The 27,923-nt window shown below is 46.7% G+C and overlaps 1 protein-coding gene across 1 annotated transcript; it reads left to right on the forward strand.

The window, feature by feature from the left end:
* Nucleotides 1-426: 426 nt before the first annotated feature.
* Nucleotides 427-26,290, forward strand: GTF3C2 (general transcription factor IIIC subunit 2). Its single transcript, XM_047782409.1, has 19 exons — nucleotides 427-697; nucleotides 11,857-12,127; nucleotides 12,289-12,592; nucleotides 13,184-13,469; nucleotides 15,926-16,020; nucleotides 16,437-16,514; nucleotides 16,664-16,762; nucleotides 18,431-18,658; nucleotides 18,836-18,947; nucleotides 19,165-19,273; nucleotides 20,330-20,355; nucleotides 20,536-20,665; nucleotides 22,875-23,019; nucleotides 23,127-23,288; nucleotides 23,466-23,553; nucleotides 24,101-24,229; nucleotides 24,534-24,686; nucleotides 24,836-24,943; nucleotides 25,243-26,290. The coding sequence occupies exons 2-19, from the start codon at nucleotides 11,881-11,883 to the stop codon at nucleotides 25,459-25,461; spliced, it is 2,718 nt and encodes a 905-aa protein (XP_047638365.1). The 5' UTR covers nucleotides 427-697; nucleotides 11,857-11,880; the 3' UTR covers nucleotides 25,462-26,290.
* Nucleotides 26,291-27,923: the final 1,633 nt, after the last annotated feature.

Consider the following 27,923-nt stretch of genomic DNA (forward strand, 5'->3'; position numbering starts at 1 on the left):
TCCCCAGCCAGGGATCGAATCCAAGCCACAGCTGCGACCTAAGCCGCAGCTGCGGCAGCACAGCGGGAACTCCTCCAAGCCCCCTTTCATTGTGTTTCGGTTCACTAGTGGCTGGATCTGCTGGGGGCTGCCCTGTGACGGAAGCCAGAGTCATTCTCCCGCGGCCCGAGGCAAGGATTCCTTTGTCTCCCAGTCTGTCTTCAGCTCGGACCGCGCCGCGGTGGCCGGGAGACTCTCACATCCGCCCGGCTCTGTCCGCCACACGCTCGGTGGTCACAACAGAAAGCCAGGATTCGGCGCTCGGGAGCTACGCCCAGACCTGGGGACCCGCACTCCGGAGGCTCGGGTAGAGGCCGCGTGGGAACCGCGGGGGCCCGACGATCCTCACCGCGCAGGCGTCAGATTTCCCTTCCGGACACTGCAATTCCCATAAGGCCGTGCAGCGTCCCCTTTGCCGCCGGTCCTCGGGAGCTGCGCCCGCTCGGAGAGGGCTCGGGGACGCTCGCCGCGCTGCATTATGGAATACATAGTCTAATAGAAAACGTCCTAGGGCACAAACTCCCGACCAAGCCCACGTGTTTACCTTGTGCCCTGGGGGGACGTCAGTGAAGAGTAGCTATCAGATTTCGTCATAAAACGGCGACCAGACAGGCGGCGCCATCTTCGAACTTGGACTTCCGGAAGGACTTTGGCGAGGGTGAGTGAACCGCAGGGAGTGTGCGGGGCCCCACGATTACTCTTCCTCCTTCTTTTTTGGTAGCGCTAAGGTATTGGGAACCAACTCCCCGCTCCGCTTTTCCCTCTCTGCACAGCATTGCGACCTCTAGCCCCTGGGCTCCTACGGAAACCGTCGTGCTCCCCACCTCCTAACCCATAGTGGCAACCGTGCATCCCCCCGTCTCTGCTTTCCTCGGGTCTTGCCTTCTTTCCTCACCTGGTGTCCGTAACACTGCATCCTGTGTCCCGACTCTGTGCTGCCTACATTGCGACCCTCGGACTCTGCGAACCTATTGTAGTTCTTACCCAGACTTAGGAAAACTCGGGGCTCGCTTCCCGAACAGACTGGTGGTGAAAGCTACACCCTCGCCCAGGACTGAGGAACGGCAGGCGAGGTGGTAGTGGCGGTAGCGGGTCAGTCTGCTCATTCTGTGGCCCGCTCTTCCTCAGTGAGGCTCTTCTAACCCTGGGGGTTGTGCCCCGCGCGCTGCAACCCCATTGGCGCAGCCAGGGGCCAGTTATGTTTCCCTGTTTTGTCCTTTTATCCCGAGGCAAGTTGGCTTTCTGTTGGGAAGGGAGAAGGTGGTGACTTCAGCTTCTTCACCTATGGTAACTCACTTTGTTAGAGGGGTGTAGGGTATGGCCAAGCCTCTTGGCTCCAGCGGCAGGTTATTACACACTGAAGTCATTATTGTGCCTTCCTCTCTTTTTGCCATTCCTTCTTATCAACTGCAGTATTATTTTCTTAATATTCCTTTAGTATTCTTTTCTTAATAATTTTCTTTAAGTTGATTTAATTTTGGAGTTCCCTTGTGGCTCAGCGTTGTCACTGCAGTTTCTCAGGTCGCTGCTCTGGCCGGGGGTTCCTCTCTGGCGGGGCAACTTCCACACGCCCCAGACGCGGCTCCCCGCCCCCTCCCCTTTTTTCTTTAATTTTAAGTGGTTTAGTCTTGATCTAAGCAATGTAGATGAAGCCATGGAAACCATGGATTTCATGGACTAGTGATAGTTTTTTTGTCTTTTTAGGGCCACAGTGCTGGCATATGGAGGTTCCCAGGCTAGGGGTTCAGTCGGAGTTGTAGCTGTAGGCCTGCACCACAGTCACAGCAATACTGGATCTAAGTCCCGGCCAGGACTTACACCACAGCTTAGGGCAACACCAGATCCTTAACCTACTGAGCGAGGCCAGGGATCCAACCTACGTCCTCATGGATGCTAGTTGGGTTCATTAACCTCTGAGCCACTACGGGAACTCCTGACTAGTGATAGTTTTTTATACAAGTTAAAATAAAAACACAATTAGTTGGGAGTTCCTTTCGTGGCTTCGGCGGTTATCAAACCCAACTAGGATCCACGAGGATGTGGGTTCGATCCCTAACCTTGCCCAGTGGGTCAGGGATCCCGAGTTGCCATGAGATGTGGTGTAGGTCACAGATGCAGCTCAGATCCTACATTGCTGTGGCTGTGGTGTAGGCTGGCAGCTGTAGCTCTGAGAACTTCCATGTGCCACAGGGTGTGGCCCTTAAAAAAAAAAGGCATAAAAATAAAAACACAATTAGTCAAGTAAAATCATTTTATTTTTGTATCACAGAAGTCATCCTCCATACCACCAATTGTACCATAGGAACACTTTGGGAGATAATGTATTAGCCCAAACAATGTCTGTGCATAAAGTGCTTTGATACTTGAGAACAGTGTTATCTGATCATTTTCTTTGGCCGGGGAAGTCAGGCTGGCAGCCTGGGAGCAGCATGTGAACCACACAAGCTGGGGTGCAGATGTAAACTTTTATAAACTCTAGTACAGATTTACTAAACATTTTTGTGTCCAAAATTTGTGTAGTGAAAACATAAATGGAAATTAACGACCTCCCTGCTGCCTTTTATGAGAAATAAATCTTCATAGAGAAGTTAGTTGTTCAATCAACAGGTTAATTATGGCACTTACCATGTGCCAGATTCTGGATACTATAGTGAATCAGATAGACAAGATCCCTATCTTATGACACTTTCAGGAAGATATGTATTTATACGAAAATTCTAGATGGGCTAAAGAGCGAAATATAAGATCCAAAACTAAAAAAAATTCACTAGAAGAAAATAAAAGAGAACATGGTTTTAACAGTGGGGTAGGAGATGCTTTTTTTTTTTTCCTTTTTTTTGGCTATGCCCATGGCATTTGGAAGTTCCCAGTCCAGGGACTGAATCCTTAACTGGTAGGTCACCAGGGGATTCCAGAAAATGCCCCCCACTTCTTTCTTTTTTTAGGCCAAATTTGTAGCATATGGAAGTTCCCAGGCTAGGGGTCGAATCGTAGCTGCAGCTGCTGGGTTCTATGCCACAGCCACAGCCACACCAGATCTGAGTCCTGTCTGTGACCTACACCACAGCTCACAGCAATGCTGGGTGTTTAACCCACTGAGCAAGACCAGGCATTGAACCCACATCCTCATGGATACTAGTCATGTTCATTACCACTGAACCACAACATGAACTCCCAGGAAATGCCTTTTTTTTCTTTTGATCTTTTTGCCTTTTCTAGGGCCGCTCCCGCAGCATATGGAGGTTCCCAGGCTAGGGGTCGAATTAGAGCTGTAGCCACCGGCCTACACCAGAGCCACAGCAATGCGGGATCCGAGCTGCCTCTGCAACCTACACCACAGCTCACGGCAAGGCTGGATCCTTAACCCGCTGAGCAAGGTCAGGGATCGAACCCGCAACCACATGGTTCCTAGTCGGATTTGTTACCACTGTGCCATGACGGGGACTCCTGGAAATGCCTTTTTAAAACACAAAACAGTTCCCTTGCTGCACAACAGGTTAAGAATCCGAGTTGCCACCCCCGAAGCTGTGGCATAGGCCTCAACTGCAGCATGCGTTTGATCCCTGGCCCAGGAACTTTCACATGCTGTGGGTGCGGCAAAAAACAACAACAAAACCCTTCACAAGATAAATAGAAGCCATAAAATAGAAGATTAAGAAATTTAACTCATGAAATTTAAACGTCATGGAGTTTAAACTTCAGGAGTTCCCACTGTGGCACAGTGGGTTAAAAATCTGACTGCAGCAGCTCAGGTCCCTGCTGAGGTGCCAGTTTGATCCCTTGCCTGATGTTGCTGTTGGCCCAGCTATAGCGTAGGTTGCAGCTGTGGCGAGAACTTAGTCCATAGCCCGGGAACTTCCATGTGCCACAGGTGTAGCCATAAAAGAAGGAAAAAAAAAAACCAAAAAACTTCATTTAGCAAGAAACTAAGTTTTGAAAAGGTAGAGAAAATATTTGTTACATAAATAGCATAACTCCACAGATCAATAAGGAAATGATTAATTTGTCCTATGGAAATATGGGCAAATTATATGCATAGGCAGTTTATAAAAAGGTATAGATATCCAACATGTAAAATTGCTAACCTCAATTGTTATTGCGACAGTGCAAGTAAAAACAACAGAGAAGAATTCTTGCACCCATCAGATTGGCAAAAATGAAAGATTGACAAGGGTGTGCTAAAATGGATATATCCGTTTTTACAGTTAGTGGGGGTATAAATTGAGTTTCATTTTGGTGAGCTCTTTGACAATATCTAATAAATTTTGAAACATCTATATCCTTTAACCCAGTACAGTAATTACACTTCAGACAATTATTCTAGAAGAAGAATTTTTCATTAAGAGATCTATACTAGAATATTCCTTGCAGTATTATTTGTAATAGTATTGTAACCCACTTGGCCATTAAATGGGAAATATCTATAATCCTGTGGAACACCACATAGTAACTAAGAAGAATGAGATAGATATATGTTTACTGATGTGGAAAAATCTTTTAAGACATAAAGAAGTTCTCTTTTTTTTTTGTCTTTTGGGCTGCACTCAGGGCATATGGAGGTTCCCAGGCTAGGGGTCCAGTTGCACCACAACAGGAATTCCCAGAAGTGCTCCTAACTAATCCCCATTTAACTAGCTACCTTTGTTAACTGATATTCCTCATTTCCACTAGTTGAACTGAATGTTTGCCAAGAGTTATTGCATTGATTCCTCACATTTTTTGTGTCAGTTGATTTGTCATTATATAATTGTGATATATATTTAAATTTTAAGGAAATTTAAGTATGTTAAGAGTTAGCTTCTAAGGGTTCCCCTTGTGGCGCAGTGGTTAACGAATCCGACTAGGAACCATGAGGTTGCGGGTTTTGTCCCTGCCCTTGCTCAGTGGGTTAAGGATCTGGCATTGCTGTGAGCTGTGGTGTAGGTCACAGACTCGGCTTGGATCCCATGTGGCTGTGGTGTAGGCCGGTGGCTACCACTCCAATTAGACCCCTAGCCTGGGAACCTCTGTATGCCTCAGGGGCGGCCCTAGAAAAGGCAAAAAGACAAAAAAAAAAAAGTTAGTTTCTATTAAAACTAAGTTGAAATAGCAGAGGCACAGATGTATTATTATTTTTTTATATCCTACACATGTTTATAACTGTTTTGTGTCAACTAGATGTTTTTAAAAACAATTCTAAAAAAGAAAAGGGCAAACTAAATTGAATACTTTAGAAAGACAAAGATCATGAGTTTGTAAACAAGCAAAAAAGCTGCCAAATAGGTGTGAGACAACTGTGAAAGACTGAGGAAATTTTGTAAAAATCTGGAATGTTACTGCCCTTGAATTACTTCTCAGGAAAAGAGAATGTTTCAAGGGGTGTCCTTGTGGCTCAGCAAGTTAGGGATCCAGCAACACTGCAACAGCTTGGATTGCTGCTGTGTCTCAGGTTCCATTCCTGGCCCAGGAACTTCTACATGCTGCCCACATGGCCAAAAAAAAAAAAAAAAAAAGAGTGTTTCAGGAAACCAGGGGTAAGTAGCCTTGGTGCTGCTGAGAGGTCAAGTTAAATGAGACTGAGTGTCTCCATTGGACTAATTGACACAATTATTGATGATCACTTTAGCTTCAGAGATGAGTTGGGAGCAATATCCTAGTTAGAACGAAGCAAGATAATTAAAACACATGTCAAAGGCAGACAACTCTTAACGGTGGACTGAGGGAGAGGAGGATGTTAGTTGGAGAGGGAATGTGGGTTGAGGGATAGTTGCATTTGTGTTAAGGTGAGAATTAAAAACATTTAAATCCTATTTGGAAGGAACCCGTGGAAAGGAAAAGCATAAACAATTCCAGTTTCCTTGGGGGGGGGTGTGCAGGAGGGGGCATGGGGCTAGAATACAAGGGGAACCTTTGGCCCTAGAAGGTGGATGAGGGCTCAGAGGTAGAGAGTGTTAGGTTACTTGACAAGAAATTGAAGTATGGTGTTTGGCTTTTGTTACAGAAATCTGAGGCTAAGTCATCTGCTGAGAACTTAGAGGATCAGACTAGAGAGAAAGTGTCATTGCTGGTGCTCGACAGCTTAGCTGCACTCAGGGATAGGATGGGTGGTTGGTTCATCCAGGGCTTGAATTTTGCCAGGCCCATGGAACAAAAAGACAAAAAGAAAGGAAGTTCATAATATGAACAAGAGTCTGATTTAAAAAAAAAAGGATTCTAAGCTAGGTGGGATGTGGCTAACAGATGAGAAGTTGGAGAGATGAGTGGGTAGTGGATTAATATGGCTGAAGAATACTTGATAGTAGTTGAGCAGTTTAGCTGTAACGATGGGAGGCTGTGATCAGACAGTGGATGTCTTTGTGATTTCAGAAGTCAGAAAGCTTTTTTTGGCTGCAGCATACAGCAGCTTGGTGTGGGATCTCAGTTCCCAGACCAGGGTTTGAATTGGGGCCAGCAGCAGTGAACCTCAGTCCTAACCACTAGACTATCAGGGAACTCCCAGTTAAAAGGTTTTCTTTGCTGACAAGATCCAGGGTGTGGCAGTGGAGGGAATAGCTGAATGTTAGGAGCTTCAAAGAACAAGGTTTACACAAGGTAGGGAGGCCTGTTGGTCAAGAAGTGGCACTGGAAGGAATTCGCTGGTGGTCTAGTGGTTAGGACTTGGTCCTTTCACTGCTGCTGGCCTGAGTTCAAGCCCTGGTCTGGGAACTGAGATCCCACATCATTGCATGGCCCAAAAAAAGGGCACCAGAGAGGATTTGAGAAGACACTGATCCTACTTTCTGTCTGGGATAAGTGGGATATGAGAAAATGGGCAGCATCTACTTGAGAGCCTGGAAAGCTGGAAATTTCATTTTCTGTATTTTGTTTTTTTTTGTCTTCTAGGGCTGAACCTGGGGCATATGGAGGTTCCCAAGCTAGGGGTCTAATTGGATCTGTAGCCACTGGCCTACGCCACAACCACAGCAACCAGAACCACAGCAACGCGGGATCCAAGCCTAGTCTTTGACCTATACCATATCTCATGGCAACACCAGATCCTTAACCCACTGAGAGAGGCCAGGGATCGAACCTGAAACCTCGTGGTTCCTAGTCGGATTCGTTACCCACTGAGGCAGGAACTCCTCATTTTCTGTAATTTTTTCATTCAAGATTCTGAATATTATTTAGGGCTTGCCAGTCAAATGTGCTCTTGAAGAACTCAAATTTGGGCCTGAGTTTAGAGAGAGGCAGGCCAGAAGTCCTGCCTTTTGCTAGTGCAGATGGTGGTAGTGATAGGGTTCTGGATCCAGGAGCCAGAGAAGAGTATTCCTCAGTTTTTTACTTTCTGATTATTGTAGAGGCCACTTATTTATATGGAGGCATCACCTATGGCAGGGGCTTTTTGTTTTGTTTTGTTTTTTTGGTAGCGCCCATGGCATGTAGAAGTTCCCGGGCCAGGGATGGAAGCACCATAGTAGTGACTCAAGCTGCTGCAGTGACAATGCGGGATCCTTAACCCGCTCCACCACAGGAGAACTCTGGCAGGGGCTTCTTGATTGAACAGGTGGCTCCCCCCTTGATTTAGGAGACTGCGGTTCTTGAACCAGCAGCTGTAAATAACTTCTCACTTGATCTTGGTCAAAAGATCAAGAATCAATTGTAAGCAACTTCTCCATTTGGCAGACACTTGTTTCTAAATTTTTTTCCCCCAACCCTTCCAGTGATCATCTGTGGAGGCCCTTCTCAAACCTGAGTGTGCTTCAGAATCACCTGAAAGGGAGTTCCCATCGTGGCACAGTGGTTAACGAATCCGACTAGGAGCCATGAGGTTTCGGGTTCGGTCCCTGCCCTTCCTCAGTGGGTTAACGATCCGGCGTTGCTGTGAGCTGTGGTGTAGGTTGCAGACGCGGCTCGGATCCTGAGTTGCTGTGGCTCTGGCGTAGGCTGGCGGCCACAGCTCCGATTAGACCCCTAGCCTGGGAAGCTCCATATGCCGCAGGAGTGGCCCAAGAAATAGCAAAAAGACCAAAAAAAAAAGAATCACCTGAAAGGCTTGTTATAACGTGAAATGCTGGTCCCATCCCACAGTTTCTGATTCAGTAGGTCTGGGATAGGTCAGGAGATTTGTATCTAACAAATTTCTAAGTGATGCTGATGCATCACTGGGACCACACTAGAGAACCACTGATGTGAACCATTTAATACCCCGTGATAAATCCCGTTTGGCTTGAACTGGTGAGAGAGGATTCCATTCTGTGCAACTGAACTTTGACCAATATAGAGGTCAACCATCATTTTATTCACGTCTTCTCTGTCTTTATCTACATGATCTGTTAGTGATTTTAAAAAGTAGTTCTTAGGAGTTCTCTGGTGGTTCCTTGGATTAGGGAACCAGCATTGTCATTGCTGTGGCTCAGGTCTCTGGTGGTACAGGTTCTATCCTTGGGCAGAGCCAAAAAAAAAGGTAATTCTTGTATTTTCTGAAGATTTTGTTTTATACATTTTGATGCTATTATTTAATGTCTAAAGGTTCATACCATTTATGTCTTTTATATGATTTGAAGTTTTATTCATTATAAAGTGCTCCTTTTTTGTCCCATTTAATACTTTTTCCCCCTGAATTCAGTTTCACTATTACCATTGAAACTCCTTTTTTTTTTTTTTTTTGCTTATATTGGCCTGTGTATTAAAATTTTTTTTCATTATTTAAAGTTTTATCAACATATAGTTGATTTATAATATGATAGTTTCTTTCTTTCTTTCTTTTTTCTTTCTTTTTTTTTGTCTTTTGGTCTTTTTAGGGCTGCACCCGCGGCATAGGGAGGTTCCCAGGCTAGGGGTCCAATTAGAGCCATAGCTGCTAGCCTACACCACAGCCATGCCAGATCTGAGCCATGTCTGTGACCTACACCACAGCTCACAGCAACACCAGACCCTTAACCCACTGAGCGAGGCCAAGGATGAAACCTGCAACCTCATGGTTCCTAGTTGGATTGGTTTCCACTGTGCCACGATGGGAACTCCTATAATGTGATAGTTTCTGTAGTACAGCAAAGTGATTCAGATTCTTTTCCCATATAGATTATCACAGAATATAGGATAGAGTTCCCTGCGTCATACAGCAGGTCCCCATTGGCCAGTCATTCCACATACCACAGTGTGCATATGCCAATCGCAAGCACCCAGTCCATCCCTCCCCACCACCCTTTGGTAACCTTAAGTTTGTTTTCAAAGTCTAGAAACTTTCTGTTCTGCAAATGAGATCATTCGTGTCCTTATTTTTTTAGGGCCAAACCCTAGGCATATGGGAGTTCCTGGGCAAGGGGTCAAATTGGAGCTGTAGCTGCCTGCCTACCCCACAGCCATAGCAACTTGGGATCCAAGCTGCATCTGTGACCTGCACCACAGCTCATGGCAATGCTGAATCCTTAACCCACTGAGCAAAAGGCCAGGGATTGAAACTGTGTCCTCATAGATGCTAATCAGATTCATTTCCACTGAGCCACAATGGGAACTTCATCACTAATCATTTTTATCTCTTTGCAATCTATGTGGTTTTTCTCAAACATCTTTCATATCACTGATTCTCTTTTCAGTAGCATAGTTTCAACATTTTAGTCTCTGGTTTTATTTCTTTGACATTATACATATATGTAATTATTATCTATTATTGTTATTTTGCTTTTTAGGGCTGCACCTGCAGCATAGGGAGGTTCCCAGGCTATGGGTCAAATCGGAGCTGCAGCTGCAGGCCTTCGCCACAGCTGCAGCAACTTGGGATCCAAGCTGTGTCTCCATCCTACACCACAGCTCACCTCAATGCTGGATCCCTAACCCACTGAGCGAGGCCAGGGATTGAAGTCGAGTTCTCATGGATACTAGTCGGGTTCCTTACTGCTGAGCCACAATGGGAACTCCCTGATTATATACTTTTACTCAGTTTCTCTCCTTATGACCTCCAGGTCATTTTTTACCTCGCCATCATTTATCTCTTCTTTGAGCTCTTATTTCTTGGATTCCAGTCTCTGGCTTTTTTGAAAGTATGGAAGAAGCTTTTGTTGGAAAATTTCTTGTTTTCAGGAGACTTTCTTTGAAAGGGTACTTTTCATCTTTTTTTGTTTGTTTGTGTCCTTTTTACTCCTTCTGTAGTGTCTGTGTAGGGGTTCTATTTGCTTGTTTCTGCTTATTACTAACTTTGGAGCAGTTCTCTCAGGGCTTGCTATTTACCAAAGAGCAGTGTAGGTGGATTCTCATTGACTTCTACTTATTTTGGCTTTGTTACATTGTATCTTTGACACATGATGTTTTAGTGTATCCTTAGCACCTGACTTAGAGGGTTGACTATTATATAGTTCATAATTTAATTATAACAGGAACTTTAATTTGTATGATATTTTTTGTGGTATTTGTATTAGCATGCTTTTCCATTGAGGTTGATGAATTCTTCATCCCTAAGATGTATATGGACCCGTGGGAGAGGTTCTTTCTGGGATCTGAGCTATTTCTCCCCTTTTGTCAGACAAGTAGATTATTCTGGCCAAAAACAGGGCTTTTGTAGAGTTTTTATGGTACTCAGGTTTTTGGTTTGGTAGTCAATATTTGTTTATCTCTGTCATTTTACTTTGGTCCCTGGTTGCACAGTTGATTTCCTGGGTTTGAAGAAAATGAAGATTGATGACCATTTTTTCAGTCCATTCTTCAATGTGGAAATGGCACGCAGAGGTTCAGGGATTGAACCATGCCACAGCAGCAACCAAGCCATAGCAGTGACAACTGCCAGATCCTTAACCCACTGAGCCACTAGGAAACTCGAAAATGGTCTCTTATTGTAGTAGGATGTCCCTTAATTGTCTCACAGCCTATCACCTCCCTCATCCAGCTGAAAGATTGCTAGCAGGATACAAGAGAATTGCTTTACTTATTCTTTTTTTTTTTTTTTGCCTTTTTGCCTTTTCTAGGGCCCCTCCCATGGCATATGGAGGTTCCCAGGCTAGGGGTCTAATTGGAGCTGTAGCCACCGGCCTACACCAGAGCCACAGCAACTCGGGATCTGAGCTGTGTCTGCGACCTGCACCACAGCTCACAGCAATGCCAGATACTTAACCCACTGAGCCAGGCCAGGGATCGAACCCATAACCTCGTGGTTCCTAGTCAGATTCGTTAACCACTGAGCCATGACGGGAACTCCTTGTTTTACTTATTCTTAAATAAATCTGTTCCTTGACTAATATTCGCAAAGATGGACGTTAACAACTCTAGTAATTCTGTCCTCCTCTCAATTTGCACTAAACTTTATAGTATCTGACAGCAGCTATTCCTTCTTTCCTATTTTAGAAACTTGTGGCCTTTCCCTAAATTCATAAAAGATGATTTATTTTTTTCTCTCTCTTTCTTTTCTCTTTATCTCTTCCTTTTTTTTTTTTTTGAGAAGGAGAGGGTGATTCATTGGGTTTCAGGGAGAGGAATTAAGTAATTGTTCATTCACTTCAATATCCTTTGAAGAAACCTTATGAGCTTTATTATAGTAAATCATGTAAGTAAAGTACCTAGTACTGTACCTGGCACATAGTGAGCATTTAATAAATTGTAGCTTTATTGTTGTTTGTTTGTTCGTTGTTGGCTCCATTAGCATGGAAGTTTCATAAGGGCAAGGACCTTGTCAGTTTTGTTTATGGTCATATTTACAGTTCCTAGAATAGTGCCTGACATAGAGAAGATGCCTAGTAATTATTGTTGAATGAATGAGTGATCAGGGAGCTTGGGTGGGGGATGGCTGTGAGGAAAGATAGGAGAGTAGAAAAATCTGAGCCAGGGCAAGTAGCTTTTACCCTCTACTCATTTGTCTGTCTCCGTACACAGGGGCAGCCATTTTAAGGGGCGCTGATGGATACCTACGGGGTCGGCTGCGTTGCCCTGGGGGAGGCCGGCCCCGTGGGGAACATGACTGTGGTAGACTCTCCTCGGCAAGACATGCTAGACCAGCTTGATGTCAAGGCCTCTTCAGAAACAAGAAGTGTGGAGGCTTCCATCGAGATGTCATTACCGACCCCTTTGCCTGGATTTGAGGATTCTCTTGATGAGAGGAGGCTCCCTCCAGAACAGGAAAGCCTCTCCAGACTGGAACAGCAAGGTATGTCCCTTGACCTTTCAGCTTTTTATCTCCCCTTGCTCAGCTTAAGATGAATGAGAGCAGGTTGAGCTCATAGGACCTTACAAACCTGGGTCTGGTATAAACTGTTCCAAGAGGTTTGCGCTCTGGTCCCATCTCATGACCCATAATCTTCTCCACAGATCTTTCTTCAGAGATGTCAAACGTCCCAAAGCCTAGGGCCTCACAGCCTGGCCAGAAGAGAGGTGGGAGGCCACGGAGAGGACCCCAAAGGCCCCAGCCGCCTAATCCTCCACCAGCCCCTCTGGTTCCTGGTCTCTTGGATGAGCCCAACCCTCTGTCTACCCCCATGCCTAAGAAACGAAGTCGAAAGTCCAAGGCAGACCTGCTACTGCTGAAGTTGTCAAAAGACCTGGATCAGCCAAAGTCTCCGCCTCCAAAGAAGCCCCCTCCTGGGGAACGGCCCCGCCGAAGGGCTGCCCAAGTGTGAGAATTGTGGGACACAGCTGGGGATTGGGGATTGAGGGGGGTGGCTGGGGTGAAGGGATCAGGGTGGAGCAGACGTTGGAGAGCTGAGCAGACCGGGGTGTGGTGTCAGGTATACACCTGGTGTCGGGGTTCTAGGGACCTGAGCAATCTTTTAGCTCTTGCCACAGCAGCTTTTATCTGTTCCTGTTTACGAGGTCCCTTTCTGTGCCTTGTATCCCATCACATTTTCCACAGTTCCTCCAAGTCTCCATTAGAGTTTGATTAAAGCCCAGTGTATGTCAGTATATATGTGCCCTCTGTCCTTTCCCCTTGCCCTCAGTGATCTTTGGTACAGTGAGACGTGCTTTGGACTTGGAGTCAGAAGACCTGGGTTCAGACTCCACTTATGTGGTCTGGATCATCTAGGCCAAATCGCTTAACTTCCCTGGATTTCTGTTTCCTCATCTGTCAAAGGGGGAGGGGAAATTAATAGCTGCTTCCCGGGTCACTGGGAGGGTCCAGTGAGATATGAATCAGCCCAGTGTTGGGGTACGTGGGCTCTCAGTTAAGTGTCTGTGAGTATGGCTCTGAATCTGCTTTATCACACAGGGCACTCCTGTATCTTCAGGAGCTGGCTGAAGAGCTCTCAACAACCCTGCCTGCTCCAGTGTCTTGTCCTGAGAGCCCCAAGGTGGACAGCCCCACCAAACCGAAGAAAAGCCAGCAGCAGGCAGCCTGTCACAGTGGAAAAGAAGAGGATGACACAGCACAGGATGAAGATTTCATTCTCCAGGTGGAGGCGGAAAATGGAGAAGAAAGTGAGGCCCCAAGCGAGAGCTCGTCTGACCCTGAGCCCGCAGTGCCCCGAAGCACCCCACGAGGATCCACTGCAGGGGTAACCTGAACAGACAAGAACGTGAATGGGGAAATCATTGGTAGACTTAGCAGGGGGTCAGCAGGGGCTCAGCAGGAAAGCTCTGGGCTAGTCACTAGGATGGGCAGGGCAGGTACAAGAAGAAAGGAGCCACTTCAAACACAGTGGAGATTGTGGAAACTGAGGGTGTAAGTAAATGAGATTAATTGTTGACATATTGAGCCTCTACTCTGTGTGAGGAAACACAAACATGAATGATACAAGGTCCCGCATCACAGAGCTCACAGCGTCAAGAGTGCTGCACTAGGAGTGAACAGCGTGCTTTCGGTGTACAGAGGAAGGATGATTAACTGCTTAGACGTCACACAGAAGGCGTAGTTGAGCTAGGTCCTAAAAGGAAGAGAAGTTTGCCAGAGAGGATGCTTTTCCCAGAAATTGGTTATGGCTGCAGCTTAGGGCCTGGGGTAAAGTGGTAGGGAAGATTAAACTAGAAGGGATGAAAGGGCTAAAATTGGTAGGAGTCAACAAAGGGTGTGTGTGTGTGTGGGTATGTGTGTGTGTAGTTAAGGTAAAATAGACATATAAAGTTTACCATTTTATTTTATTTATTTAGTCTGCTTTCTAGGGCCCCTCCTGCTGCATATGGAGGTTCCCAGGCTAGGGGTCTAATCGGAGCTGTAGCCACCGGCCTACACCACAGCCACAGCAACCCAGATCCGAGCCTCATCTGTGACCTACACCACAGCTTATGGCAACGCCGAATCCTTAACCCACTGAGCAAGGCCAGGTATTGAACCTACAACGTCATGGTTCCTAGTTGGATTCGTTAACCACTGAGCCACAACAGGAACTCAGGTTTACCATTTTAAAATGTATAACTCAGTGACGTTTAGTGCATTCACAGTGTAGGGCAACCATTACCACTATCCATTTCCAAAATTTTGTCATCCCAAACAGAAAAACAGGTAATTTGCGGGTGACAATAGAAGACAGCTTTAATTCTCCAGGTGAGAGGTAATAAGGGTCTAAATTAGGCGGTGAAGGAAGAGAAGATGGTGGGGGTGCGGGGGGGGGCAGATACAAGAGATAGATGAGAATTTAACACCACTTGGAAGTTGAAGAAAGAAGGGAGTAGGTGTTGAGCTGAGACAGTGCTCTCATATGCTGAGCTTGGGAACACAGGCAGACTGCTGGCTGCAGGAGGGGTGAAGGTGGGCAGGTGAGGGGATGATTTTACTTGCTGGTATGCTGAGTCAGAGGTGCCGGCGGGTCATGGGCCGTCTGTCTGGGACATCTGGTTGCTAGTCATATATATGGGACCAGTGCCTTACTTTTCCCAAGTGCAGCATTTAAGGACGCACCAAAACCCTCAGTAATCAAGATAGGTGTATATATTTTGTCTTTTTAGGGCCACACCCATGGCATATGGAGGTTTCCAGGCTAGGGGTTGAATTGGACCTGTAGCCGCCAGCCTACCCCACAGCCACAGAACACCAGATCCTTAACCCACTGAGCGAGGCCAGGGACTGAACCCGCATCCTCATGGATGCCAGCCAGGTTTGTTAACCACTAAGCCACCACAGGAACTCCACGAGATAAATATATTGATACAGCATTTTAAAAATCAAAATTAATACAACAAATATATAATGAAGAAAATATCACAGTTTTTTTTTTTTTTTTGGCTGCACTTGAGACATATGGAAGTTCCTAGTCCAGGGATCAAATCTGAACTGCAGCTGCAGCCTATGCCATAGCTGTGGCAACACCACATCCTTAACCTGCTGTGCCAGGCCAGGGATCAAACTGCAGAGACAGCGACAGATCCTTAAGCTTGCTGTGCCACTGCAGGAACTCCAAAAATAGCACTATTTTAAATAAAGTCAGGAATTATATTATCAATATTTCCTTTTGCATCAGGCTCTAATATGGCTCAGCACCACACTGCATGAGTCTAGAGTTTGTAGGAAAGTCGAAACTGAGTAAAGTATATGTTTACTAAGATGCAACGTTGGTAAGCATAAAAATGTTGGTCAAAGCCGTGAGACCTGGGATGAGATTCTCGGGAGTACAAGTGGAGTAGACAGAGGGACTCTGGAAATTGCCATCACTGACCAAGCCTATCAGAGGAGGGAGAGCCTGGGAAGGAACACTAGAGAGGTGGGAGTGGTGGGGAGAGACCACGCCTTAGGGCAGGAGTTTCCAGGAGCAAAGGGAAGTCCTCTGAATCAAGTTCTGAGGACACGCCAAAGAAGACCAGCAGCAAGTAGATAACAGGTTTTGCAGTTTTGAAGGATAATAAGCCGAAGGCGCAGAAGTCATTGTAACAATTGAGATACAAATCTTTTAAGGTGCTGATGGGGAAAAATTTAGTGAGGTAGTGCCAAGAGAAGTAAAATCTAGGAAAGCTGCCTCCCTGGGACTTTCTCCAGCCTAGAAAATTCTCTCCCTGACACTTTCTTGCATTTGATCCTCAGAAGCAGAAGCCACAGTGCCGGGGAGTGGCCCCTAACGGCTTACCAAACCACATCATGGCTCCTGTTTGGAAGTGCCTGCATCTCACCAAGGACCTGTGAGGCTTAGGGGACGGGCAGGGGGTGCCGGGGATGAAAGGAGGTGGAATGCAAAGGACCATCTAGAAGGGGGGCCGTGGGAAGGAGGGGAGGCGCCCACAGGGCAGAACACTGCGAAGACAGTCTAACTAAGGCACTGCTCCAAAGGCAGGGGCCCTAGAGCTGTGCTGTCTGATGTGGTAGCCACTAGCTGCATGAGGTCATTTACATTTAATATTAAATTAGTTAAATATAATTAAAAGCACAGTTGCTCAGTTGCACTAGCTACATTTCAAGTGTGCAGTAGTTACTTGCAGCTGTTGGCTAGAGTGTTAGCACAGATAATAGATTGCTTCCATTATCCAGAAAGTTTTATTGGGCAGCACTGCTCTAGAATTTCCCTCCTCCTTCCTTCATGCTTCCTCTGTTCCTCCAGCCGAGAACAGAAACATTCATACTGGGAGTTTGCAGAATGGATTCCTTTAGCCTGGAAGTGGCACTTATTATCTGAACTGTAAGTAGACTCCATTTGTTACTGAGAGTCTGGAGGGGGTGACACCACGGGTGGCGGAAGAGTGAACAGAGGACTTTGGATTTATAATGGGGATCCCGGGATGGGTGAAAATCTGCCAGATTCAGGCTCTTCCCTTTTCCTTCCCCTAGTGAGGCGGCTCCCTACCTACCCCAGGAGGAGAAGTCTCCGCTGTTTTCTGTGCAGCGTGAAGGACTTCCTGAAGATGGCACACTCTACCGCATAAACAGGTGAAGATTACATCGCTTTTTCTGATTCTGGGAAAGGGAAATAGGAAAAATGAATGTCGCAGGGGATAAGAGATTGGCCCTGTTCTTGTCTTAATGCTGGTCCAGTTGGTCCCAGGGGTAGCCACGCTGGCTAGATCTGTCCATCCCCTCTAATTCACAGTGCTTATCACTACTGGCCACACTGCAGGAGAAGAGGGAGGTTGGAGGTTAAACCAGTTTTCAAGGTCAGTTCTACTCGGGTAGACTTGGACAGACTGGCCCTAGAGAGAGCAGTGTGGTAGAGCAGAATGCAGGGCTTGTCATCTTTGGAGGTGGGCCTAGAAAGCTGGACAGACTTTAGAAAGGAGAGACACAAAGGATGTGTAGGACCTGTAGACTGTGATTGATATTCTGGCTTGGGCTGAAGTCTGTTCACACTAGCTCCAAGTGGTGCTACCATCCTGTCCACATTATTTATTTATTTATTTATTTATGTCTTTTTAGGGCCGCGCTCACGGCACATGGAGGTTCCCAGGCTAGGGGTCTAATTGGAGCTGTAGCTACTGGCCTACACCAGAACCATAGCAACGCCAGATCCGAGCTGGGTCTTTGACCTACACCATAGCTCATGGTAATGTCAGATCCTTAACCCACTGAACAAAGCCAGGGATCGAACCTGCAACCTCATGCTTCCTGGTCAGATTCGTTTCCAATGCGCAGCAATGGGAACTCCTTAAGGCAAATTTTTTTTTTTTTTTTTTTTTTGGCCATACCTGGGACACTTGGAAGTTCCTGGGACAGAGATTGAACCCACATCATAGCAACAACCTAAGCCACTGCAGTGACAATATCAGATCCCTAACCTGCTGTGCTACAAGGGAACTCCTTAAAGACAATTTTTTTTTAGAGCAGTTTTAGGTTCACAATAAAATTGAGAGGCGAGTACAGAGATTTCCCACATATTCCCTGCCCCACATGCACAGCCTTCCCCGTTATCAACATCTGTCACCTGAATGGTACATTTGTGATACTTGAGGAACCTACATTGACACAGCATAATCGCTCAAAGTCCATCACTTACCTTTGGGTTCACATTCTGTGGGTTTGGGCAAAAGCCTGTGGTCATGTATCCATTGTTAGGGTGTCACACAGAGTATCGTCACCGCCCTAAAAGTACTCTGTGTTCTGCCTGTTCATTCCCCCACTTCTTCCAGCCACAACCTTTGGCCGTTAACTGAATTTTTTTTTTTGGCTGCACCTGTGGCACGTGAAAGTTCCTGGGCCAGGGATTGAATTCAAGCCACAACTACGACCTATACCACAGCTGGGGTGATCTGGATCCTTAACCTGTTGTGCCACAGTGGGAACTACTACTGATCTTGGTATTGTCTGCATAGTTTTGCCTTTTCCAGAACGCCATATAGTTGGAATTATACAGTATGTGGTCTTTTCAGATGAGCTTCTTTCACTTAGTAATATGCATTTGTTTTCAGGTGAGCTTTTTTCGCTTAGTAATATGCATTTAAATTCCCTCCATGTCTTTTCATGACTTGATGGCACATTTCTCTTTAATGCTAAATAATATTGCATTGTCTGGCAGTATCACAGTGTATTTATCCATTTACCCACTGACATCCTTACTACTTTTTATTAACTCTTTTCTTCATCTCATGTTTGACTTTTCTCCAGATTTAGCTCTATCACAGCCCACCCAGAGCGCTTGGATGTGTCCTTCTTCACGGGGGGACCGCTCTGGGCTCTGGACTGGTGCCCAGTGCCTGAGGGGGCAGCAACTTCGCAGTATGTGGCCCTTTTCTCCAGCCCTGACATGAATGAGACGCACTCAATGAGCCAGCTTCATTCGGGGCCTGGGCTGCTCCAGCTGTGGGGCCTTGGGACTTTGCAGCAGGAAAGCTGGTGAGGTGGGGCTGGGACATTGCCATGGGAGGGTGGTTGAGAAGGAGAAAAGGATGGGGCTGAGCAGGGTACAGGGCAGGGCGAGTGCTTGGACTGAGTTGCCACAAGGGGAGCCCAGACTGGCAGCTCCAGGCCCCTCCTTCCTACCCATTCTCCCTACCTGCTCTCCCTCCTCAGTGCTGGCAACAGAGCCCACTTTGTCTATGGAATTGCTTGTGACCACGGCTGCATCTGGGACCTCAAGTTCTGCCCCAGTGGAGCATGGGAACTTCCAGGCACCCCTCGGAAGGTACCTCCCAGTGATTGTGGAATGGCCCTGGGACTCAGAGCCAGGACAGAGAGGCCCTGGGTCTTGCCATAGTAGGAGGAGGAGAGGTTGGAAAGGGGTGGGTAGATTCTTTCAGGCAACTCCGTATCATATTTGCAGGGACCAGAACCTCGAAGATATCTGAGAGGTGCCTAAAGGCAGCCTGTAGCCTCAGCACAGATCTGGTCTCACCCTCTAGGCTCCTCTCCTGCCCCGGTTGGGTCTCCTGGCTCTTGCCTGCTCAGACGGAAAGGTGCTGCTCTTCAGTCTGCCCCATCCTGAAGCCCTAATGGCTCAGCAGCCTCCGGGTGAGTAGTGCAGTGGGGAGAATGGGGCTGCTGGAATTGTGGCCGGAGCTTGGCAGGACCTGTCTCTCTCCCCTGAAACTCCTCCGGCCCAGTCTCTCTAGTAAAAAGCCTTACCCATCAGTCCTCCCATTCTGACTTCACACGTGTGGTCCCTGACGGCTCTTTGGCAGCCTGTGTGCAGTCCTCTGTTGCAGGCTTAGCACTGTGCTCCCACCCTGTATCTCCCCCTCTTCCCGCTCTCCTGTGCTCTGAGGTCTTCCCCCTCCTGCTGCCGTGGTAAATTGGCTGCAGGAAGAGCTGCCGAAGACAGGCTAGTGCCTCCCCTTCCCCTGACCCTGTCCTCAGCCTCTCCTGCCCTCCTCACCACACATACTCATAAACATACCCTCTTTGTTGTGAAGAGGAGAGGATATAGAGCTGAAGGTGAGCTGAAGAGCCAAGGGTCAGGGGAAGGCAGCTCCTATTTGTTGGATTCACTTGTTTTTCAACAGCACTGAGCATTTAAAGAAGAGGGCACCCCGGCTTGGATCCTGAGGGATCCAGTGTTTGGTGGTCTGGTGGAGGAGTGGGCCCAGGAGGGAGTGGGGAGCGAGGGAGTGAGCAAAGAGACACAGAGACAATTCTTGCAGGGAGTTGGGCTGTGAAGGGGGTTGTATAAATGAGGGTGGTGGCTGGAGGTGGATGAGGGGTAAAGAAAGGCTTTGGTTTGTTTGGTTGGCTCAGACAGGAGACCAGGGTGCATGTTTAGGTGTGCACATAAGAGTGACCCAGCAGGGGGAGAGCAATGGGCAGCGCAGGAGAGGGGAGCATAATCAAGGGAGCTACTCTGGAGGAAGCGAGCAGAGTGGAAGGGAGGCCTTGCTGATAGGAGGAAGGGCATGACCAGGTGGAACAGGAGGAAAGAAGAATCCGGGGGCAGACAGCTTGCCGGCGGAAAGCGGGGCGCGTGAGGGAAGGGCGTCATTGAAAGGGCGGGGTGCTGACCCAAGAGCAAGGCCTGGTTGGGACCTCAGGCCTCTGGACAGAGCGTCAGCACCTGCTCTTCCTCCCTCACAGATGCCATGAAGCCTGCCATCTATAAGGTGAGTGAGGAAGCGCTGTTCTAGCCAAGGCTCCATCTTCGAGAGCCTCCCTTACCGATTCCGCAGTGAGTCTCCCTCCCCTCTGACGTCTCCACATCTCACCGTGTTAAACACTGCTTTGAGCCTTCATTCCCAACAGTAGTATCCCGAACCCTAGTCTTGCCTCTTTTGTCCCTGCAGGTCCAGTGTGTGGCAACCCTTCAGGTGGGGTCCATGCAAGCTTCAGAGCCCTCAGAGTGTGGTCAGTGCCTTAGCCTGGCCTGGATGCCCACCCGGCCCCACCACCACTTGGCTGCTGGATACTATAATGGTAAAAAACCAACATGTGAAGAGCTGTTGCTCTTTAAACTTGATATATGCTTGTCTTTTGGTTGTTGTTTCCGTTTTGGTTCGGTGTTCAATATTATATGATTATAAATATTGATGCAATGTAAAAAAATACAAAAAAAATTCACTAGAATTTTTCTACTCGGAGAAAAAATAATAAAAGTAGACGAACAGGAGTCCCCGTCATGCCTCAATGGTTAACAAACCCATGAAGGCTCGGGTTCGATCCCTAACCTCACTCAGTGAGTTACGGATCTGGTGTTGCCGTGAGCTGTGGTGTGGGTTGCAGACATGGCTCGGATCCCGCATTGCTGTGACTGTGGCGTAGGCCGGCAGCTACAGCTCCGATTTGACCCCTAGCCTGGAAACCTCTATATGCCATGGGTACGGCCATAAAGACAAAAAGACCAAAAAAAAAAAGTGGATGAACATCATTTCATGCAGTTCTCTGTGCATGTATAAAGATAAAAAGATTAGAAGGTATCATACTCTAGAAGCTTTTAAATTAAAAGGTATTAAATTTAATTATACTCTAATTTTATAAAAGAAAAAGGCAAGTGAAACTGATTAGCTAAGCTTCTATTAAATGTTCATTCATTGCACAGATATTAGTTCTGTAATGATACTTCTAAGATTAAAAAGGGAAAAAATTAGGAATTCTTTGGTAGCTCAGTGGGTTAAAGACCTGGCATTGTCACTGCTATGTCACCACGGCATAGGTATGATTCCTGGTCCAGGAACTTCTGCATGCTGTGTGCATGTACCAAAAAAGGAAAAAAAATAATGATTATATATACAATTAAACAATTGGCATTATTAGGTTGTTGGTTGGCTTTTTTTTGGGGGGGGGCGTGGAATGCAGTGGCTTGAAGGCGGGGTATCAGTTCCCTGACCAGGAATCCCTGGTCCTTGTGGTGAAAGTGCTATAACCTCCCCAGGTTGGTGGTTGCTTTAAATGATCATTTCACTTTTAGACATATGGATAGACTTTCTGCTGGAGGGACAAGGAAATTAGCACTCTCACACTGCCTCCTGTTGTCCCTCTCACCATCTTCTAATTGCATTTCCTTTGGTGGTATTATTCTTACATTGTGAAGGTATTTGGTACTCAATGTTGTTTCACTATCTTAATTTCCAAAGTTATTTAATCTTTTTTTTTTTTTTTTTTGGCCACACCTGCAGCATGCAGAAGTTCTGGGTGATCAAACCCACATCTCGCAATGATGAGAGATCCTTAACCCACTGAACCACCAGGCAACTCCCATAGTTACTTAATCTTAACTCTGTATTGATATGATTGTGTCTCTCCATCAGTCCATTCATCTCAGTCTCCCCATCCACTGCTGAATTACTTATATTGCTTGCCCGTAAATCGCCGTCAGGTTTTTTTCAAGAAAGGCTCATAAGTGCTACATTTCTTGAGTTTATATATAAAAAGGGTTATAGCTTCACATCTTTCTCCCAACTTTTGTTGATTAAATTCTTGCTGTTCTTTAATTTGTCTTTCACTTTTATCAGAGTTATCCTTTTGATTACCTCGTCCTCTGCCAGCCTGGTCAGGGGTCAGCTTGTTTTGGATCAGCTGCGTTAGTTTCTCTCTGTCTATCTGTTTTCTGTCCCTCTACATTTTGTTGCTTTTGGCTCCTTGCCTTTTCTTTTTGCCTTAGAGCAGAGTTGGCAAACAGCTTGGTACAGGTTCAGATAGTGAATATTTTATGCTTGTGGGCTGTTTGGCCATTGTTGGAGCTATTCAACCCTGCTGTTGTAAAGGGAGAACCACCCCAGACCTTAGGTACATGAATGGGTGTGGTTGTATTCCAGTCGCACTGTATTTACCAAATCACGCAACAGGCTGTTTTTTATCCATGGGCCGTCGTTTACCAACCCTTGTCCTAGAGGGTTTATACTTTAAAATATTTATATTTTAACCTTTATTTAGTAAAGAGTAGAGGGTATTGGATGCATTCAGCCTATCCTTCAAGTGCAGACCCCAGAGTAAGGTATTACCTTTTTGTTGATGAGAATTGGAACTAAAAATGTCTGACCCATGGAGAGAATGTTGGCTGCTAATCACCATCCTGATGGCCTTTCATAAGGGATCAGAGCTGCAGGTAGAAGGACTCAGAGAAAGAAACTAGAGCGAGGAAGAGAGAACCCGGCCTTAACACCTTCATGTTCTGTCCCTACCTCAGGCATGGTGGTTTTCTGGAACCTTCCCACGAACTCCCCCCTGCAGCGGATCCGGCTCTCCGACGGCTCCTTGAAGCTCTACCCTTTCCAGTGTTTCCTGGCCCATGACCAGGCTGTGCGTACCCTGCAGTGGTGCAAGGCTAACAGGTATAGGGCAGGAGAGTGGCGGACGTGGGAAGGGAAGACTGGAACTGGCTGACTCTTCCAGACTTGTTCAGATGTGATCTCCTCCCTCTTCTCCCACCTTTGCACAGTCATTTCCTAGCTTCCGCAGGGAGCGACCGGAAAATCAAATTCTGGGACCTTCGACGACCTTATGAACCAATCAACTCTATCAAGCGCTTCTTGAGTACAGAACTGGCCTGGCTGCTTCCCTACAATGGTGTCACCGTGGCTCAGGACAACTGCTATGCCTCGTACGGCAGGATGGAGAGAGGAGGAGTTCTGGGGACAGGCCCTAAGGGTTGGGGTGCATTATGTCAGATTACTGTGGGGAGATGAGCGTTAAGGGTTGTTTCACTGAGGGACTGTGAATTCTGGGAGAAGAAATGAATCTTGAAAAAGGAAGGTTTTATTTTCTCTTTTTCTTATAGTTATGGACTCTGTGGAATTCATTATATCGATGCTGGTTACCTTGGTTTCAAGGCCTACTTCACTGCTCCTCGAAAAGGCACTGTCTGGGTGAGCCACTCTCTTCCAAACCTTCATTACACAGGACAGTGGTTCCTTTCCTCACCTAGACATGGTCAGAAAGGGGAAGTAGTTTGGATCAAAGGAGAAGATAGGTGTGTGGTAATTGTATCATCAAGAACATGGGTGATGGAGTTCCCGTTGGAGCTCAGCTGTAATGAACCCGACTGGTATCCATGAGGACGCAGGCTCAATCCTTGGCTTTGGTTGGTGGGCTGAGGGATCTAGCGTTGCCATGAGCTACAGTGTAGCTTGCAGATGCGATTTGGATCTGGCATTGCTGTGGCTGTGGTGTAGGCCGGTGGCTACAGCTCTGATTCCTAGCCTGGGAACCTCCATATGCTACGGGTGTGGCCCTAAAAAGACAAAAAAAAAAAAAAGAGTATGGGTGATCACACAAACCCGCATTTGTTTGTGTGACTATGTCTTCCCCCCTTCAGACTGTGCAGTTGTTACCAGTTCACAGAGATGAATGAATGAAAGTAAATGAATGAATGAATCAATCAATCAATGAAAAAAATCTGTCTTTTCCTATTAGAGTCTTTCTGGGTCCGACTGGCTTGGGACAATAGCTGCAGGAGACATATCTGGGGAGCTCATTGCAGCTATATTGCCTGATATGGCACTGAACCCAATAAATGTCAAGCGACCTGTAGAGCGAAGATTCGTAAGTATATGAATGTTTAATAGCAGCAGCATCTCTTGGGTCCTGATCCTCACGGCCTTGCAAATTAATGCTACCAATTGGCAGTAGAGTACAAACTAGTACTAGGTCTCCCAGCCCTGATTTCTCCCTAGAATTCTCAGTGCAGAGTTGTGCCTAATCTTCCCTACCCTAGTGCATCTGAACCTGGGTTGAAATATACGACTTTCTTCCACCTTTAAGTTTCTCCTGAACCAAACCAATTTTCTCTCTTATTTTTATTCAGTCTTCAGTGTAAGAGGACCTAATCTTATTGTCTCCTTTGTAGCCTATATATAAAGCAGATCTGATGCCATATCAGGACAGGCCTGAAGGTCAAGACCACTCTTCCACTTCGTCTGGGACCCCCAACCCTCCCAAGGCTCGAACTTATGCTGAAACTGTCAACCATCATTACTTGCTCTTTCAAGACACAGATTTGGTAAATCAAAGCCAGGAGAATGGGGACGGCATTAGAAACAGTAGAAAACTTGAGTCTTTGAATCGTAGGGAATCCTAGAGAGTTCTAGCTCAAAGATACAGAACTAAGAAGTTGCTCACTTTCTCTGCTATTACGCTTCTCCTCTCCAGAGTTCGTTCCACGGTCTGCTCCACAGAGAACCGATGCTGCGCATGCAGGAAGGCGAGGGGCAGACACAGCTCTACCTGGACAGGCTGCAGCTGGAAGCCATTCATAAGGTAGGAACTTGTCCCTCATCTTCGCCATCCTTCGTCTCATTTCCTCCCACCTTGGGCCTGTGAGCAGTGAAGTGGGAGATGACCAGGTAGTGGAGGTGGCAAAGGAGGGGAAACAGCTCCCGCACCCCCATCCTCCTGAGTGTGATGGGCGTACTTCATTTGTTGTCTTCTCATTCCCACTCTCACCCCATCACGGTCCTGTCCTTTCAGACTATGGCCCATTTTTCTGCGCTTACAGCGAGGACTCACCCCAAAGCACCAACTGCAGGCGTCTCTTTTGTTTTCTGTTCTCTTCACAGGTACGTTTCAGCCCAAACCTGGACTCCTATGGATGGCTGGTCTCTGGGGGGCAGTCAGGGCTGGTTCGGATCCATTATGTCCGTGGACTCACCTCTCCACTGGGCCATCGTATGCAGCTTGAAAGCCAAGCCCACTTCAGTGCTATGTTCCAGCCGGCCTCCTCTATTGAAAGGCCTGGCTTCCCTCCAGCCAGCCATCGCCTTCTGCCCAGTCCCTAGTGGTGGTCCCCAGAGGACCCTCGGAAGGAAGTCCGCCAAGAACAGTTGGCCTCATGCACACAGCCGTGGGAACTGGGGCCTTTCTGGACAGTGATGCTGCCAGGCCTGGACTTTTAGACCTGCCTCCCCGGGACTCCTTAGATCCCTCTCCTTCCACAGACTTCGCCTGTCATCACGGCCCCCCGCGGGCAGGGGGGCTCTCCTCCACAAACTCTTGAGGCTCCTCAGCTTAAAACTACAACTCACGAGAAACACTCAGGCCTGACCTAGGCTTGGGAGTCAAATTGCTCATATTGAGCATGTTGTGAAGTGAGGAAAGCTAAGTAAAGGTACTGGGTGTTTTTGAGACCACACGTGAGTGGGTGTTTGGAGAACGGGAAAGGGTATCTGCATGAAGGCTCCTGTCTGGCTGTATTCCTAGGACCCAATGTTACTGCCTTCGCAGCCTCCTCTTTAGAGTCCCCAGCACACAGGCCCGTGACGGGGTGATGGTTACCTATTGGACTGAAACTGCTTAGAGTACTTGCTTAACTGGGGAACACCACAGACACCTTGCCAGCAGAACAGTGTTTCAGATCTTACTTGCGCCTGCTTCTGGAATATTCCCGGTCACTGGTCATCCGACTCTTCTTGAGCACTCCCAGACAGTCACGTTTTTAAAAATCCTCCTTTATATCAAGGCAAAGAGTATACCTTTATAAATTTTTCCATGGGTATTAGGAAATCTAGTCACTCTTCCCTGTGATTGCCCTTTTAAGTATTTAAAAATAGTTATCATGTGTTTCCCAAGCCTTTTCTTCTCTAGATTAAATATCTTCAGTTACTTTAACCATTCTTTCACACGTCATGATTTTTGATCCTTCATGATACTGTCACCTTGTTGACTTATTAAATGTGTTTAGCTGCTTTATTTCAACTCTCTATAGGGGAGGTGTTGAGAACCCAACAACAGTAGTGTATTATAGGTCATCTTGTTAGAGTCCTCTTGTGAGATGTTGCAGACTCACAGTGACTGCAGTACTGCGTCTTAAGCAGGCTGACTCCAGCAAGGAGCAATAGGCAGACCATAGGCTTGGAATGTATAAGGCTATAGCCTGAGGTTTGGGGGGAGGGGTTGTCAGATGACTTCAGGAGATAGAGAAAAACATGCAGCCAGCTCCTGTTGAAGGGAGTGGAGATTAGTTCAGTGCTGCCTAAAACGAAACCCTCTGGCACGCTATATTCTGGCCAAATATCTGGGAACAGCTTTCTGCCTCTTCAGTGTAGGGAATTTATCGTATGTCAGAAAATCTCCTTTACGAGGAAGGGGGTCAGGAAGTTCAATTCCTTCCCTGTACAGAAGAGGAAATAGACCTGGAGGCAACCCGGGGCATTTAACGGCAGAGGGACCACAACTCGCATCAGTGCAAAGGAGCCAAGTGTGGCATCATCCTATTGTGATCCAGCTCAGGTTAGGCCAGTTTTAGTTTTGGAACTGATAGAAGAGTGCTTCCCATTGCAGTGGAGCTTTGTTCATTCTATATGGCAGCCCCTTGACACTGCATCATGAAATCCCACTTTCAGTGGTGGAGAAGATGGGGCCAGGAGACCCATGCTGTTAAGGCTGTAGGTTGATGCTGGCAGCCCTGCTTCTGCTGCTGAGCCTCTGCCCTTATCTCAGCCTTCAGAAGAAGATCAGGAAAATACTTTCAGCTCTTGTTCTCTACCATAAACCCTTTTCTCCCCAGGCCACTCCCCTTCCAACCTTTCCTCCCAGTATATCCACTTTATACTATTCATGGGTTCCTGCACTTTTCTTTTGTGCCTTTGCTCACACTATGCCTTCCTCTGGAGCATCCTTTTCATCATCTTCACCTGTTCATCCTTCAAGGTCCCAGCTCAAGTTCCACCTTCACCAAGGAGCTTCCCAGATTTCTCCAGTGAAAATGACTTACTGCTCATGTGTTCCCAAGAGGAAAGGAAGGAAAAGATGATAAACAAGAGTTTATTAAGCATTTGATCAATCTCAGATACTTTAGCACATGTTACTTAATTGAACTATGAGGCTGGTATTGCCCCCATTTTACTTGCTAAGATTCTGAGAGGTTAAAGCAGCCTGAGTAAGTTTACATGACTACTGAGTGGTGCTGCGGGGGTTTGAGCCTAGACCGTCTGACTTCAGAATACAACTTTCCAGTTTAGCACATTTGGTCTCCTTAGCACATTGATCTCCTAGTGTAAGTTCACTCTGGTACAGTGTTTTGCATATAGAAACCTTTAGTTAAATGTTTGTGACATGACCTCTCTTGTTTCCTCACTGTGTTTCTCCAGTATCTGTAACAGGATTTCCCCTGCCTTAATCATACAGGAATTGAATAAATTGGGGCTGGAGAGAGCCAGGTAAAGAGCCTGAAAGAGTCAGATTAAAAACAACAACAACACACACACAATAATGAAAAACAAACAAAAAAGATACAGCTGCC

This window comes from Phacochoerus africanus, chromosome 5 (assembly GCF_016906955.1).
Source record: "Phacochoerus africanus isolate WHEZ1 chromosome 5, ROS_Pafr_v1, whole genome shotgun sequence".
NCBI lineage: Eukaryota > Metazoa > Chordata > Mammalia > Artiodactyla > Suidae > Phacochoerus > Phacochoerus africanus.